Source organism: Juglans microcarpa x Juglans regia, chromosome 3S, assembly GCF_004785595.1.
Source record: "Juglans microcarpa x Juglans regia isolate MS1-56 chromosome 3S, Jm3101_v1.0, whole genome shotgun sequence".
In the NCBI taxonomy this organism is placed as follows: Eukaryota; Viridiplantae; Streptophyta; class Magnoliopsida; order Fagales; family Juglandaceae; genus Juglans; species Juglans microcarpa x Juglans regia.
The window spans coordinates 25,220,599-25,237,561 of NC_054599.1; the positions used below are offsets into that span (position 1 = coordinate 25,220,599).

Consider the following 16,963-nt stretch of genomic DNA (forward strand, 5'->3'; position numbering starts at 1 on the left):
TGAATTGGGAATACCTAACGAACTGTATTCTTTACTTTCAGCAAGTTCATTAAAGCTTTTAAGTTAAGAAACAAACATGGTAAATAAATAAATAAACAACAAGACATTCAACAGACTTGGAACATAAATCCAGATATCCAATCAGTGCCAGAATTGAATTGTCTCCCCATCAATAGTCATCACCCCTGGATATGACCTCTTTACAGGTTGGCCGAAGTAAAATGGTATGCTCGAACTGAGATACATAGCTGCCCTTAACATCACAGAGAGGAGGATAAGGCTGCCAAAAACAAGAGGTGAGTATAATTATTTTAAAGTACAAGCATGCTGCATAACAATAATTTCGTAGTCTATACACCTTATTGTGTGGTATAATCTTATACCAATATCAAGATATCTTCATACACAAGCCTCGATAAGTTTTGATCATTAATGAAGCTTATCTTACATAAGGCCCCCCCCCCCCCCCCCCCCCCCCCCCCCCCCCCCCCCCCCCCCCCCCCCAAAAAAAAAAAAAAGCATACACAAGCCAATTGGTGACAAGTACCTGCACAATGCCAGTGTCACATAAATTCTTCAGCGCCATAAGGTATTTAGTCTCCCCCAGGCGGTCCAAATACCGTCTGCAGAAGGCCAATGTGGAGAAGTTCTTGTTAATTGTAGCCAAGAGTTGCTTTGCCCGGGGCAACCTCAATGGTATATGGCCTGCTTCAAAATTTTCATGTAATGGCTGCATTCTAGATCTTCTCTGACATATCCTTTTCCTGAACATGACAAATGATTAATTCCAACTGCTATCTATTTTCTGTCAGATATCAATCACAACCAAAGTATTACCAGTTGATGCAAAAGTTTCTATTGCGAAAAATTCACCCTCTTCCATTTTTGTCTGCTCCCCTCCTTTCACGATAGGGACAGATTTCCCAGCATGGATCTGATAGCGCCCAATGCTATGTCCATTCAAGTTTCGGATACTCTTAACTGCCAACAATTGCCGAAGTCTTACATGTCAATGTATATAACACATGCTTTACATAACTTTTAGAGATGTAAGATGAGTAAGAATTTGTCTGAGGAACAGTTACAATACTGAATCAAAAAAGAAGATATTTCATTCCAAAAGGTCACCGAATATAAAAGAGACACAAGGTGGAAACGGTTGTGTGCCTTGATCAAATATGAGTACATCACTATTTTCAATCCATTACTGGAAGTCTTTATGAGTTTTAGGCCACAAGTAGTGGAGATTCTCCAAGGTACATACGATTTTAAAAAGTTGCAGAAACATGCTTTGAGTTAGTGGTGTGTTGTCTATCTTGCTATCCCCAATATCAAAGGTCCAAAGGTTGAAGAAGGCAAAGAGAAAAGAAGATTCTAGCAAATTACCTATAAATATGGTGCAAGTATAATAAATATTTATACACAAACCAATCAAGACACAAAAATTTGACAACTAAAAAAATGTCCACCATTGCCGTACCTTGATACACCTTTCCATTAATTTCAACCTCGTATGATTCCATCACCTCTTGAATTGCAGCCCCAACATCACAAAGTCGTACATCAATTCCAGATTCCTAAGCAATTACATGACCATCAGTAACACAGTAAACTGTGATGTTGGTATTAATGATTTTCAGAATTAGTAAAGGGTGCATTGCGGTAAGCATATGAAAGACAACCCAAAAGAAAAGCCATTTATATGTTATTTATGACATCAACATAAATTACATAAAGACATGAAAAGAGGAAAAAATAAAAAGGCTAGAGAGTTTTAAACACTTCCATACATCCAACCATTATCAGCAGTAACATCTTATTAGAATTTACTTGGAACAATTTTGGGCTGTCAAATTTGAGCTGTCATCATCAGCCTTACTATCCCCTCCCTCTTAGCATCTTAACTTAAAACTAAATTACATCTGTTGGCGCCATCTTATATCACAAACAAGTCGAGAACAGTCTTAATCAATATCCTTCTCATCAGTGATAGAAGCTAAATTAATGCAGCAAACATACAAGAATGATCCACAGACCATTTTTCATTTAATAGGGACAACAAACATGAATATAGGAAGCCTGAGAGAAATTTTAATAACATACATCTCCCAGTCATTCGCCAATGGAATTCCTCAGTGAAGATACAGTACCTTGATACCTGTATTGGTTGCTTCACGAGAAGCTTCAAGAAGTGGATCAAACATAGGATTGAATGCCACTGTAAATGCACAGTCAACTATATACCCTGCATACCAATCAATAAATCATGACTGATAACAGCAGCCAAGAAAAATTGCAGTAAACTGCACCAAAGGGTATAATTCTACCAACATAGACAAGTTAGACAAACTGAAATAATCAGAGAAGGATGTAGTCAAAGTAGAAGTACCATCAATATGAGTTCCAAAATCCAGCTTCATCACATCATCGTACTGAAGCACAGTCTTATCTCCTGTATTTGGGGTCCAATGAGCAGCAACCCTGACAAAGGAAAAGAGCTTAGACTACAAATGAAATTCTATGAATAGAATTAAAATCCTTAAACTTCTCTCATAGACTCATATATCGGAATTAAAAATGTTTACCAGTTCAGGGAGCATCCAGTAGGGAAAGCAATGCCTGCTTGCAGACCATTCTCGGATATCAGCTTACGCACTGTATTCTCCAATGTCTCACAAAGGTCAGTCATCAACATTCCAGGCTTCAAAATACCTTTGAGGTATTTCCGAACCTAATCACAACTTACAACCCTCAATTTAATGCAATGTTTTGAAAATAAACTAATAAGTGAACCATAACAAAGAATATAAAAAAAATCCTGCATCTTCATTTAGAGATAGAGAGAGCATTTGAAATTATCGAATGTGATTTCTATTTCAGTTTTTTTCATAAGTAAATTTTATTTCAAAAAAAAAAAAAAAATTGATAAGTAAGAACATTTCAAAAAAATTGATAGAAATATCTACAATTCAACCAGTTACTAGTTCAATGACTGGTTCATTCCAGTTTGATCCAATTCAAATAAATAGAGGGGTTCAAGGGAACCAAGCCAGAAATGAGATCAGTTCACAATTCAATAGCTTGAACCAGTCAGTTTGATACAGTTCCTAAAAGACTGGTTTGTCTGTAATTTTCAAGTTTTCTGTGTACTTGGGCTATGCCTATTTATATCATCAATAAAATCCTCTTTTACTGATAAAAAAATTAAGTTTTCCGACCCTTGACATAATAAATATTTCTTTTTTCAGTTTGAGCAGCAATGCATGTACATATAATAACAAATTGCAACCTGACGATGAACTTCAGCAGCTCGGCGAACTGAATTGTATAATGGTTTTTCAAGGCGCTCCAATTCCCTCTTCTCTTCAGATGTGGTCCTCCATAGGTTACTGATATACAACCACCAACTTTAAGTACCAATATCTCAGAATTTACAAATGTTTGTTGATAGGTGAAAACACTTGCATTTACAACCGCCAAATGTAAATGAAACCAAAAAACATGAAGTAGCAATGTCAGTATATTATGACTGAAAAGCATGGGGGCAAAGATGCTTGAGTCCTTGACAACCCCATGACCACCATATAAACACATACAAACACATGTATGCATAGAACTCTGAACTAAAGGAACAAAAATTAAGGTATACTTTCTGTAAATTGCCACAACTATGGGCATATTTTTTATCGAATAAAGATAGCCAAACAAAATTAGTTGGCTTACAGCTTAGTAGCAGTGAGTTAATTTAGTAGAAATACATATACTCACTCGTCTTTGTACTGCTGAATCTCACCCTCAGGAAACTCGCCAGAAGGGAAAAGATCACTAACAGGAATAGAAGGTGGATCAGTTTGCTCTGGCACTTCTTTCTTTTTCCTGTGCATAAAAATAAAGATTAGCAATTTTCAAGTGAATATTCAACCAGTTAGAGAGCAAAGTTAGAATAAGGTCCTCACTTGCTTTTATTTTTCTTCTTCTTTTTCTTTGAAACTTCTGTGAAAATAAATAAATAAATAATTCAGTCAACTGCATATATTAGCTACACATCAACAAATTCCCAGTACAAAAGAATTAAATCACCCTATAAATAAATAAAAATACAATTTAGAAAATATTTGTTCATCATGCTCAGTTTCTATTATGGTCTCTTTAGGATAATCCAGGTCAACATGAAGGGTTATGCTAATCAATTACGAGTTAGCTACATACCTTTTTCTCTTAAATATGAAAGGCATCCTTACAAATTTGTGTGTACATGCATAACCACACAAATCATATTTGCTCATGCATCATTCCAAATACTTAGGAAGTTTGGAAGTGAATATTTATATTTACACTAAAAAGGGTAAAATAATTTGTTTGTAAGAAATTGCTGAAATTGCATATTTCAATCTAAACAAATATCTAGTTTTTCATTATTCTCTCTTATTTTCCAAAGACCATTCAGTACTCCAGGATTAATTCTCCCACCTCTCACATGAATAATGAGCCTCACCATGCATTTCGCCAGCGGAACCCACTACAATATGATGGGAGAGCATTGTTCCCATGGCAAAAACTTCCTCATTATTTCCACATTATCCTTCATATATCTTTTTCTGTATTTATCATATCCAGTCGAATCAGGAACCCAACGATTGAACCAATGGCTCAAACGACCCACTCTCTCATCCAGTTCAAAGGCTACTCTAGGATGGGAAGTATGCCGCTGGCAATACAAACAATAACTAAATAAAATCGCGAGCAAGAAACGAGTATAAAAAAGGACTCATCTAACAAGAAATCATCACCTTTCACGTCGTCTTCATCTTTTTTCCCATCATCTTCATCTTTTTCCAATGTCGAAGAAGATTCAGATGCCTCTTCATGGCCATTCACGGGCTCCGGGGTCCCATTTTCTTCAATTGGGACTTCTGTATTCAATTTTTCCTCCGCCATTGATGAAAACCTGGAGAAAATCACCAACACAATAAAAAAATAGTTTCAGTAAACAAAAAATGAAGTAACCTTCCAAGTTTTTCCAATTTAACATGATGAGATGACTCATCTTCATACCTAATCTATTTAATTCCATTCAAAGGCATGGTCAATAAATAAAAATCAAGATTTCCGTTTTCTATTAAAGAATGAGGGTAGAGCTCGGTTGTGGTCGGTGAGATCGGGAGGGGAAGGAGAGAAACTGAACGACATAAGCAATAAGAGCGAGAGAGTTGAAATTCGGAACCCTAGGTAGGCCCAGAAAAGAAGAAATTGTGAAAAGAAGAAAACTTTACCTGTTTGAAAAAAGTTAAGAGTGAGGATGGAGACGGAGGCGGAGGCGGAGGCGGAGGCGGAGGAGGAGGAGGCGAGTGTGGAGTGAGAGCTGGCGGTTGTGGCAGGGCGAAGTGGAGATAGCTTGGGAGAGTCGGTGTCGGTTCACAACCCTGAGCTTTTGTTGCCAAACTTCGACCAGTTCGTCAGCTCAAGAGTCAAGACGGCTGCGGAAGCGATTAAAGGTTAGGTATGAATAAGGATTTAAATGAAATGAACTGAAATTTATAAGTTAAATAAAATAATATTTTTTATAAAAAATACAGTACTGCTATATACCACCGGTTGTAACTCCGCCGCGGCCTCGCGGCTGACGTGGTAGTTGCCACGTTAGTCGATTAAAAAAAAAATCAAAATCTAGAAATAAGACCAAACACGGGAAGAGAAATTTCATTTTCACTACGTTTGAATAAACCAGAGCCCCAAACCATTCTCTAACTGTGCGCGATCTGAGATCCCTCTCACGGTCTTCTCTGCTCGATTTGAAGACTAATTTTCATCTGCATTTTTGGGTAAGAGTTCTTCATCTGTTTGTTGTTGGGTTTTTATTTTTTTGGGTTGAGGTCTCTGCCGTTCTCTTTGGATTGCTGAAGTCCTTTTTGTTTGTATGTGAAAAATCTGTGCTTAAGAATCTGTTGGTGTATGAACCCCATTAAAGCATGTTTGTCTTCATCGTTACTTGTATGTTGTAGCGCTTCAAACCTGAAAGCTACCCTAATTTAATTTAATAAATTTAATAAATGAATGAATCCCAGTAATGGTTACCTCACTTGATCAGTACAGCCTATTTTGATTTAATAATCCCAGAAGAAAAAAGGGTCTCATTCGAAATTAAGTTGGGATGTTATTTGGAGATTGTCATTTTGAGGAGTAGGGTCACATTCGTACACGGCAGCAAGCAAATGATGCATTAAAAGCAATGAATGGAGAGATAACAATTTAGGAGTACAAACAATAAGTAAATCTGAAACTAACTCTGTATTATTTTCAGAATTTTGCTTATGTTTTTGTGGGTGAATGAGGCATGTGTCCACTGTCCATGGTGTTCTATTTGGTGGCAGCATCATTTTGTATATTTTGCATAAAAGATATGTTTTTCCTAATTTTATGCAAGTTTGTTTATCTCCCCTTAAAAAATCTTTCTCCATTTAGTCAAAGTAATTTATTTTTGAGATGTAACCCAAGTACACAGGAGGCATATCTCTTTTGTATACTTCATTAATCAACAATCAATAAAGTTCACATTTGCTTATCGGGAAAAAAAATTATTAATCAACAAGAAATTGCTATGAATTTCTCTTAGTAATTTCCTTATGAAAAAAAAAAATCATGATGATGTAGTAGAATATAGTTGTAACCAATTAGACTTGAAGTTGAGGATCCATCCCACAAGATGCTTTCAAAATGAAAGAATATAGTAAATTCTATCTAGAGTCCTGTTTCATTCTTTCATAATTGTAATTGTAATGATGAAATCTAGACTGCGAGACACCATTGAGAGGCCGTATTATTATTAGAGGCCGTATGTTTTATGATGGTGTGGTGTCTGCTTGTAAACTGCATTTTCTTAATTAGATAAATGTGCAGACGACCTTGCTTGTGCTAACGGTGTGCTAAAACCTCAGGGTTTACATGCAACATGTTCACATTCAGGTATAGAGAAAAGCATTCTCAATACCTTGGAAACAATCCCCTGCTTGTGTTCTGTTAACAATCCCTTGGAAAGTTCTCAAGTCATATATACATAACAATATCAAATACAAAACAAAAATAGAGAAAACAACTCCAAATGCATTTCTGAAGCAATCTGTGTCAATAAGCATTCTCAACCAAAAAGCATTCTAAAATAGAGAAGTGGATTATTTCTGAAGCAATCTGTCCAAATGCATTACTGAAGCATTCTGAACCAATTAGCATTCAAAAATGAAAAACCAAAAACATTACTTCAGCATTCTGAACCAATAAGCATTCTGAACCAAACAATGGAGAAAACAACTCCAAACAGTGTTGCTTTATCCATTCCCATATAACTGAACTTAATTTATTTACATAAAGTACAAAATCCAATACTTAGATACTAATACTAGGCAGCAATTAAATTACTTATAAACTACCAAGTAAAATGCAACGACAAATAAAAAAGCCCAAAACACCCGATGTAGTGTCCGTCCCCGCCTCATTACAGTTTCTTGTTCCAGAAGCACCTTCTCTCTTGTGGATACCACTATCTCTCTATTCAATACCACCAGCTCTCTCTTCTCGATTTCATCCACTCTTTTACGGAGCTCAGTCTTCATCTTTTCCACATCGTCCAGCATCTTCTCGACCTCCTTCTCCCTCCTTAACAGATCATTGTTTCTTTCTTGAAGATGGAACTCAATCTCTTGATTACTATCTGCCCACTTGAAAAATTTACAATATGGTAATCCCTGGAAAATGCAAATTCACAAATGTTACATGTTGAACATATTCATCAATATAATTTACAAATGTTGTAACTACAACTAATGTAGTTATTACCTCCGTATTGTACTTTGGACACCCTAAGAAGGGTCGTCCTGGATTTCTTGGAGTACTTGAATATCTCAATGTCGCATCGACCTTACAGAAGCAATGTGCTTGTCCCAAAGTACGTTTTGCAAACGATGAAGAAGACATTGATGATGACGACGACGACATTCTAACATGATGTTTTATAAATTGTAAAAAGAAGTTTCAACCAAAGAGAGTGAGCTGCCACTTGACAGCAATGTGGAAATGCATGGCTTAAAAGAGAAGCTGCACTGCAGCAGGACACTCACAGTGGCAGTACAACCTATTCACAGCAGCACTACATGATAGATGAATGGATTGATAACACCATTTTTCCTTCACTCTACTACTCATTTTGTTCAAACCTCTCATAGAATGCAGCATGTAATGGAAATGGACATACTGATATGAAAAGTTTCAACCAAAGAGAGTGAGCTGCCACTTGACAGCAATGTGGAAATGCATGGCTTAAAAGAGAAGCTGCACTGCAGCAGGACACTCACAGTGGCAGTACAACCTATTCACAGCAGCACTACATGACAGATGAATTGATAACACCATCACAGATGATGAAACTATAAACCAACACAAGCATAACACCATCAACCTCTAATTATATAATTAAATTACAAACAACACCACCACTTGAGAACAAGCACTTGCTTCCAGAATATCCTTACCCACGAAATTCATAAACTCAGAACAACAATACGAAACAAAAACCTCAAACAAATTAGGAAACCACGAATCAGTTTCTCTTCATAAAAGAGAAACTCACAATACTATCATAATACGATAAAATCCCAGATATAGAAACTGTCAATCTACAATAGAATGCTGTAGATATCAAAACCGGGAAAATGCAACCTTACCTGGGAGCCAAACTGTGTTGCTAGTGGAAGTGAGGGTATGGGTTACGTTTCGGGTTAGGGTTTCGGGTTGGGGTTGGGGTTAGGGTTTCGGGTTGGGGTTGGGGTGAAGGTTTCGGGTTGGGGGTGGGCTTCGGGTTAGGGTTAGGGTTTCGATTTAGGGTTAGGGTTGGGGTGAGGGTTTCGGGTTAGGGTTTCGATTTAGGGTTAGGGTTTCAGGTTGGGGTTAGGGTTTCGTTTGTTCGCGGGAAGGGGATTGAGAGGTGGGTGGAGAAGACGAAGGGTCAGACCAGGCTTCGTGGAGAAGACGAAGAGGTGTGTCTAAAAACCCAGTGAGACGATTTCAAGGGATGTGAATGGAACCACAGCGATGAATCACGAAGAAGAAATCAAGAAAGACTTAGCTTCGTAGCGAAGATGAAGAGAAATGAAGAGATTTCTCTTCGTGCTTCGTGGGATTTCGTGGGTTGATGGAAATCTAGCTTTCGTGGGTCGTGGCTTCGTCGCGAAGACGAAATCTACGTTTATTCTCAGAGGAAGACGAAATCTAGGAGAGAAATTAGGGCTTGGTGCAGATGAAAGTCAGAATCGTGGAAGAGAGTGTTTATTTCTCTTTCGAGAAAGTGTGGGTTTGAAATGAAACCAGGAAGACTGAACGAGGGAGACGAGGACCCCGTTGAAGACCCGTGCCCAAAAAAACTTAAACCGAAAACGACGCCGTTGTATTTTGCCACGTTGGATGCGAGGCCGCGGCGAGGACGCGAGGCCGGTTGTCCCCAGCATTTTCGAAAAAAAAATAGAAAGATGACTTGAGAAAGCAAACTAAGCCATTGCAGACCGTTCAAACATTTTATAAAACATTTTGCATGCATTCTTAACTCCAGTGCAGCAGCTCTTCTACATTTACACCGTTTCTTCCTTATACAACCAAATCAATAACAAGTTTTAAGACTCCAAATACAAGATAACCCCATCGCAGCAGCTCTTCTTTATTGGTCCCATAAGAGTTTTCAAAGAACGGCACGAGGCAAAAACAATTTCCTAGGCATGCTTCTTTGCAAGCATCTAGATCGGGTTTCATCAAAGGTGTAACGATGTTCAGTGCAAAATAGTTAAGCTCTTCGCCAATGTGTAGAAGCTTTACTGAACTCTTGGAGCCATTGCACAAAAAAAAAAAAAAAAAAAAAAGCGGACGAAAAATTACTTGAAGAAAAGAAAGTAGCCCAGGCTACGTTGACTCTGAGGAGAAAGCAAACTAAGCCATCGCACATTTTATTAAACATTTTTCTTTTGTTGTGTGAATTGTGAGTTTTTAGCACGATGAAGAAGAAGTTTGCGAAGCGGAACAATGAGCGTGGCATTGTTGCCGTTCACGAGGAGTACCAAGGAGCTCCTGATCCTCACGCCTGCGAAAAAAGAAATGAGTGGAAAATCAGTAGACTAACTAAATCAATTTGTTTTGTTTTATTTAACTCTAAGAAACAGGAAGATAGTTAGATGACACAATGGAATATGCAATATACACACGTATGTATGCATGCACAACCTGCACATCGCAGCTGCACCTTCACGTAAACCTCCGCCAGTTCCTCCATCTTCACATAGACCTCCACCCAGTTCATCCACTGCCACCGTATATTAAGCCTCTGCACAACCCACATGCACGGCCAGCCACCTCTGTTTTTCTTATATAAAACAGAACAAATTTACGCAGCCACAGTGGGCCTCAATTCAGCCACCTTGCACCGTCAATCCTCCACGAAGCCACTACCCAGCCTCTCCCTGAGCCTCGTCATGCACCTCATCCACTGTAGCACCCTTTGCACAACCCACATGCACGGCCAGCCACCTCTGTTTTTCTTCCATAAAACAGAGTAAATTTACGCAGCTACAAAGAAATTATTTTTCTTCTTTTTCAGCCAAAGGCTCAACGTGAGTGTTGCTTTCTGCATCCAGCCTTTCTTCATGCGGAGCCCATGCGCGTGTGTTCCCCCTAGCCGAAAGTTTCCCTTTTATTTTTCTTTCTTTCCGTCTTGCGTTGTTTCTTGATTTTTCTTCCAAGCGTGCGTGAGTTTTCTTCTGTCTTTTCTTTTTGTCATTGGCCTATTCTTTCTTTCTTTTTTCTTTGGTTTTCTTTCATCTCCTTTGGTTTTGTTTTCTGCATGCTCCTTCTTCCTTTTTATTTGCATTACATAAAAGTTCTTCTAAATCTGTTGTTATGACGAAAACCACTGTTTTTTTTTTCTCTCTTTAGGAAGTAGAAGATCCTCAGAAATCCGTAAATCAGTGATTGATGTGCAAATGTGTTTTTTTTTCATCCATTTGTTTCCGTTATGATTTTCAACAAATGAAACAATCGAATTAACAGATAATTGACAAAACTCAATAAAGCTAATCACTTCTGTGTCAAAACCGTTCTTATTTTTTTTCCTTCCATGGTCTGTAGAGTTTTGGCTTGCTAGAAGGCGTAGACCCAGATGTGATTTTTTTACTTTTATGGTCTGTAGTGTTTTGGCCTGCTAGACGACGCAGACCCAGATGCAATATCTTCTTCTTTGGCTTCTGAAATGAGAAAATCTGAAGACTCTGGACGTGCAATCAGGACGAGCGAAAAAGCTGAAGACTCTGGTTCAAGGCAGAGGAAGGGACGTCCGTTTACTCTGGAAGGTTCTGTTCGTGCAAAAGACTCATCTCAGAGTTTTGTAACAGAATGATTAGCGATTTCAAGGGAGAGGGAGAGGGAGTGGTCTGACGGAGATGGAGATAAGAGGGAGAGAGAGAAGGAAGGAAGGAGGTAGAAATGAAATTTGGAGGGATAGAGAGGGGAAACGGAATGGAGAGGGAGAAGAAAAGAAAAATAAAAAAAAATGAAATTTGTAGTGACGAGGGTGTAAGTATGTATAGTCGTTTTAAAAAATAAATAAATATAAAATTTATAAAAAAAAAATTAATTTTTTAATAATAAATGTGTAAGTATGTATAATCGTTTTAAAAAATAAATAAATATAAAATTTATATAAAAAAAATTAATTTTTTAATAATAAATTTTATTTTTTTTAAAATAACTGTAGGATATTTATATATTTTATACGTGACATTACTAAAAAAATAAAACGGGTAACGTGTATAAGCCGGTTGCACGCCGGTTTTATGGGATGGTTGCTTCTATCATTTTTCTTTTTTTTTTAAGATCTGACATGGCAAAAAGATTGTACCGCGGTTTCTCACCGCAGTTGTACGTAGCAGCTCTGTATTATAAAAGGTCTATCTAGTTTTTGTATGTGGGTTGCACATCACATACTTGGTGTGGTGAATCCAGTTCTTCACCCACGTCAAGGTTCAGTCGCCCACTTATCTCAAACTTCTCTCATTCGAGTTTCTCTCACTCAGCTCCCTACTTCTCTCTCTTCTTATAACCAAGAGAACGAGTAGACAGTCTCTTCTCTCAGCACCCCAGCCAGCACCCCAGCAACAGATCACTCCCCCTCAACCTAGCCCCTTCACGTCTCTACCATGAAATCCTAGACGATTTTGTCCTCACCTCTCACCCCAACCCCTTCACGTCTCTCACCCCTGAAATCCTCGATCTCGCTCTCAAACTCCATACGGTGTGCTGAGCTTCTGTTGCAAACTCCATACATCAAACACCAACGCTCACTCCGTCCAAATCTGCCTCCTCACATCATAGTAGCATCTTTTCCTTTTTTTTTTTTTTTTTTTTTTCTTGGAGTTTTCATTGGTTGTTGAGAAAAAAGAAAAAAGTGGGTGGATTCGAGGTTATTTAAATGTGGAAACTGGAAAAAGTTTACCTTTAGTGAAGTCTGTCAATACATGTAAGTGAAGACTTTCAGTGGAGATGCCTAAGGCATCTTGGAATGCCGTCCTTTCTGCCTTTACCAAAAGCAATACATGTAAACTGAGGAAAACAACCATTTTTTCTTCTCTGTAGAGGCCCCCTTCTGTCCCAGTACAGGCCTTGCTTTTTCTTGGTGCTAATGGCTGACGAATTAGAAACTTTATACAAAACATGTCCTTGTTTGAGAAGGAAAAAAGAGAACTGCTAGTGGATTCGACCATCATTGAGTCTACGATTGCACGTGGGGAGAAATGTTTAATTGTATCTCTTCTTACTGATCGATATTACAACCGAGGAGCCTTCAAGAATATGATGAAGTTTGAAAACCTGTTAGAAAACTCGCATTCAAGGAGTTAGGATCCAGATTAATGCTGGTTGAATTTGAAGATGACAGAGATAAACAACGTGTCATCAGAGAAGGGCCATGGTCATTCAATAGGAACCTTGTATTATTGAAACCAATGGAATATGAGTTACAAGTTACAAAGATCCGTATTGTATAAGCCTCCTTTTGCGTAAGACTATATGATATGCCACTGCATGCCATGAATGAACGGGTGGGAGATTGATTGGAAGTGTTATTGGAAATGTGGAGGAAGTGGATGTAGAATAGGGTGATGTTGCCTGGGGGGAATATATGTGGATCAAAGTGAAGATGGATATAACTTAACCTCTTATACGTGGTATAAAGATCAATCTAGAATTGCAAGCTGCATCTAGAGATTGGAAGCGTGGAATAAACAAAAGTTTGGCTTGGTTCACAAAAAAATCAAGCAGGCTCGAGATAAACTTCAGCAGATTCAAACTGGTGATCTACTTTGTACTAGAAGGGAGGCTTATCAAGCTGCTCGTGATAATCTTCAATGTTGGTTAGAAAGGGAAGAAATCCTTAGGAAACAAAGGTCTAAAGCACTCTGGCTAAAAGAGGGTGATCATAATACTAAATTTTTCCATCATAAAGCTTCCCAAATGAGAAGTAAAAATTGGATTAAATGCTTGAAGGATGAGGATGGAGTTTGGCAGTTTGAAGAAGCAAGGGATCAAGTGATTTTAAATTACTTTCAGTCTTTGTTTACTGCTGCTAATCAGACCAGTAACATTGATTTCTAGAGGGTTTTTTTGGAAGAGTCACTGATGATATGATTATATGAACAAGGAGCTGTTGAAGGAGTTCAAGAAAGAATAAGTGAAAGCTACACTTGACCAGATGCATCCTACTAAGGCCCCAGGACCTGATGGAATGACACATTTTTTTCCAACAATATTAGCACATTGTTGGTGATGCTATCACTAATGTTGTTCTTCAGGCCTTGCAAAGTGGTACTCTTCCCTCTACTCTTAACCACACTTTTATTACTTTGATTCCAAAAAGAAGGAAGCATGAGAAAATTACTGAGTTTAGGCCTATAAGCTTGTATAATGTTATGTATAAACTGATTTATAAGGTGTTAGCTAATAGGCTCCAGCTTATCCTTAATGATATTATATCTAGCTCCCAAAGTGCCTTTGTACCAGGGTGCCTCATTACTAATAATGTACTAGTAGCATATGAAATGATTCACTTCTTGAGGAACAGGAGACAAGGCAAGGATGGATACATGTCCATTAAGTTGGACATGAGCAAGGCTTATGATCGTGTTGAATGGGCTACTTAGAGACTGTTATGGGCAAGATAGGATTTCAAGCTGAATGGATTGCCCTTATAATGATGTGTATCAAGTATATTACATTTTTAGTATTGATAAATGTGAGCCTAAAAGTCCTATTATACCTTCAAGAGGTATCAGACAAGGGGACCCCTTGTCTCCTTACCTTTTCCTACTATGCACAAAAGGTCTTATCACTTTACTTCACCAAGCTGAAAGAGAAAGACAATTATCTGCAATCCAAATATGCAAAGGAGCTACTAAGATTTCACATCTTCTATTTGCTGATGATGGTATTATGTTCTATAAGGCTATAATTGAAGAGAACACTCGGATTCAACAATTGTTGGACATATATGAAGAGGCTTCAGGGCAAAAAGTTAATAGGGGGAAGACTGCAATGGTTTTTAGCAGGAACGTGGATGCTGTAAAGTAAGAGGAGATAATGTCATTCTGGGGGGGTGTAACAGTTGTTACAATATGAGAAGTATTTAGGCTTACCTACTTTGGTTGGTAGATCAAATAATAAAGTCTTATTTGATATCAAGCATACAGTGTAGAAGAAGTTGCTAAGCTGGAAGGAGAAGATGTTATCCCTGGTTGGAAAAAAGGTTCTTATCAAGGTTGTAGCTTTCTCAATCCCTACTTATTCTATGAGTTGTTTCAAACTCCCTGGCAGCTTGTGTCATGAACTTGAACAAATGATGACAAGATTTTGGTGGGGTCAGGGAAAAAAAAAAAACAAAAAAAAAAAAAGGAACATAAAATTCATTGGATTAGTTGGGCCAAAATGTGTGAGACCAAACAGGCTGGGGGAATGGGTTTTAAGGATCTTGAAACTTCCAACGATGCTCTCTTAGCTAAGCAGTGGTGGAGGATTATGCAATAAACTTCTACTTTGCTCCACCAATTTTTTCAAACTAAGTACTTTCCAAGAGTCCAATTCTTGGATGCCAAGTTGGGCTATAAACCCTCTTTTGTGTGGAAATGAATATGGGAAGTCAAAAAGTTTCTGGCACTGGGGTTTAGATGTAGGGTAGGTGAGGGTTAAGTCCATTAATATATGGAGGGATCATTGGATTCCTGGTTATGTTAATCTAGCCAACAACATGCGAGAAGAGGAAATCAGAGACAATAATGCAACTGTGGACAGTCTAATTGATCATCATACCAAGTGGTGAAATGTGGAGAAGGTGAGATTAGTGTTACCTACAGATGTTGCTAATAAAGTGCTAAAACTGATCCTCAACCCTGGTACATCAGTTGATAAGTTGATTTGGACCCTTGAAAATAATAGACATTTTAGAGTGAAGAGTGCATATAGATTATTCAGAGCATCAAAGAAGACTGGGATGGAAGGTGAGTTCTCAAAGACTATGTCCCTGCAGAAGTTATGGAAAAGCATATGGTCTATGCAACTCCCTTCTAAGATCAAGATATTTGCTTGGAAAGCTTGAAAAGAGAGTTTGCCTACCAAACATAATATGAGAAAGAGGCCGGTTTGAATGAGGAGATGTGTCAATTTTTTGGTTCTGAGATTGAGGATGTGGCACATGCACTTTGCTACTGCCCTACTATACAAGAGTGCTGGGATAAACACTTACCTATTGCTAGAGCAGACCATTCTTACAAAAATTACAGTGATATTGCAGGCCAACTAAATGGGATGGGGAGAAAGGATGATCTTGAATTTTTCTTTATGATATCTTGGAGCTGCTGGTATAGAAGAAATATAATGACTTTCGAGAACAAGTGCTTACATCCTGAACAAGCTGTTGGGCATGCTATGGCAGTGCAAAAGGTGTTTAAAGAATCCAAAGGGAAACCTTAAAAAGCAGTGAGACACCATTGCAGATGGGAACATCCACGTACAAGAGTGTTTAAATTAAATGTTGATGGAGCCATGTTTCCAACACATCACAGTGCAGGTATTGGAGCAATTCTTAGAGATTGTAAGGGTGAGGTACTTATGACAGCTAGCAAGAGAAAGCAGGATGTTAGTGATGCAGCAGGAATTGAAATGTTGGTGATACTCAGGGGTCTTCAGCTTAGTGTTCACTTGGGAATCAACAACCTCATAATTGAACGTGATTTTCTGATCATGGTAAAGGAGCTGCAACAGCCTGAGCCATCCATGTCTATGTTAGGCAATGTCATAAATGATGCAAATGAGTTGATGGTAAGGTTCAGCAGCTATGAAGTTCGACATGTAGGAAGAATGTGTAATGAAGCTGCGCATAGGCTTGCAAGACTTGCTTGGAATGTCAATGACATTAGCTTGTGGTGGGGATATTTCCCTGATGTAATTTCTCAAGTCCTTTGGGCTGAGAGACAGTTGTAAGGTTGATGTCTGTTAATGAAGTTCGTTTTCTATAAAAAAAAAAAAAAAAAATGAGGAAAACATTATTTGTGAAGTATTTGTTGCATCTCCACTGCTACTCCGAAAATGTGTTTCCTTAACACTATATGTTCTTATTAATATTTTTGGACTTATTTTTGTAATATTTTAATTTCTTATCCATTTGCTTGGAGAAAATTATATGCTAATTGAGTTATCGGATATTGAGTGTAGGTTCTGAACAATTTTGTTTTCTTCCTGGAACCAGGTCTTGACTGCTCTAGTTTTTCTATAGATTTTGGCAATTTTAATTTGGACAGCAGAAGCTGGGCTGGAAATGATCTTCACTATCATGTTGCACTGCATAGGGGTGGTGTATTGGAGCAATGAGTGTCAATAAGGAAATGATGAT

The 16,963-nt window shown here is 38.0% G+C and overlaps 1 protein-coding gene across 1 annotated transcript; it reads right to left on the bottom strand.

The window, feature by feature from the left end:
* Positions 1-4: 4 nt before the first annotated feature.
* Positions 5-5,509, bottom strand: LOC121258351 (methionine aminopeptidase 2B-like). The gene is given in 13 exon segments (XM_041159855.1): positions 5-280; positions 548-720; positions 723-764; positions 838-981; positions 1,481-1,577; positions 2,151-2,245; positions 2,390-2,481; positions 2,586-2,731; positions 3,290-3,389; positions 3,769-3,876; positions 3,957-3,993; positions 4,791-4,948; positions 5,274-5,509. Coding segments are annotated over 12 exon segments (1,293 nt in total). The 5' UTR covers positions 4,939-4,948; positions 5,274-5,509; the 3' UTR covers positions 5-169.
* Positions 5,510-16,963: the final 11,454 nt, after the last annotated feature.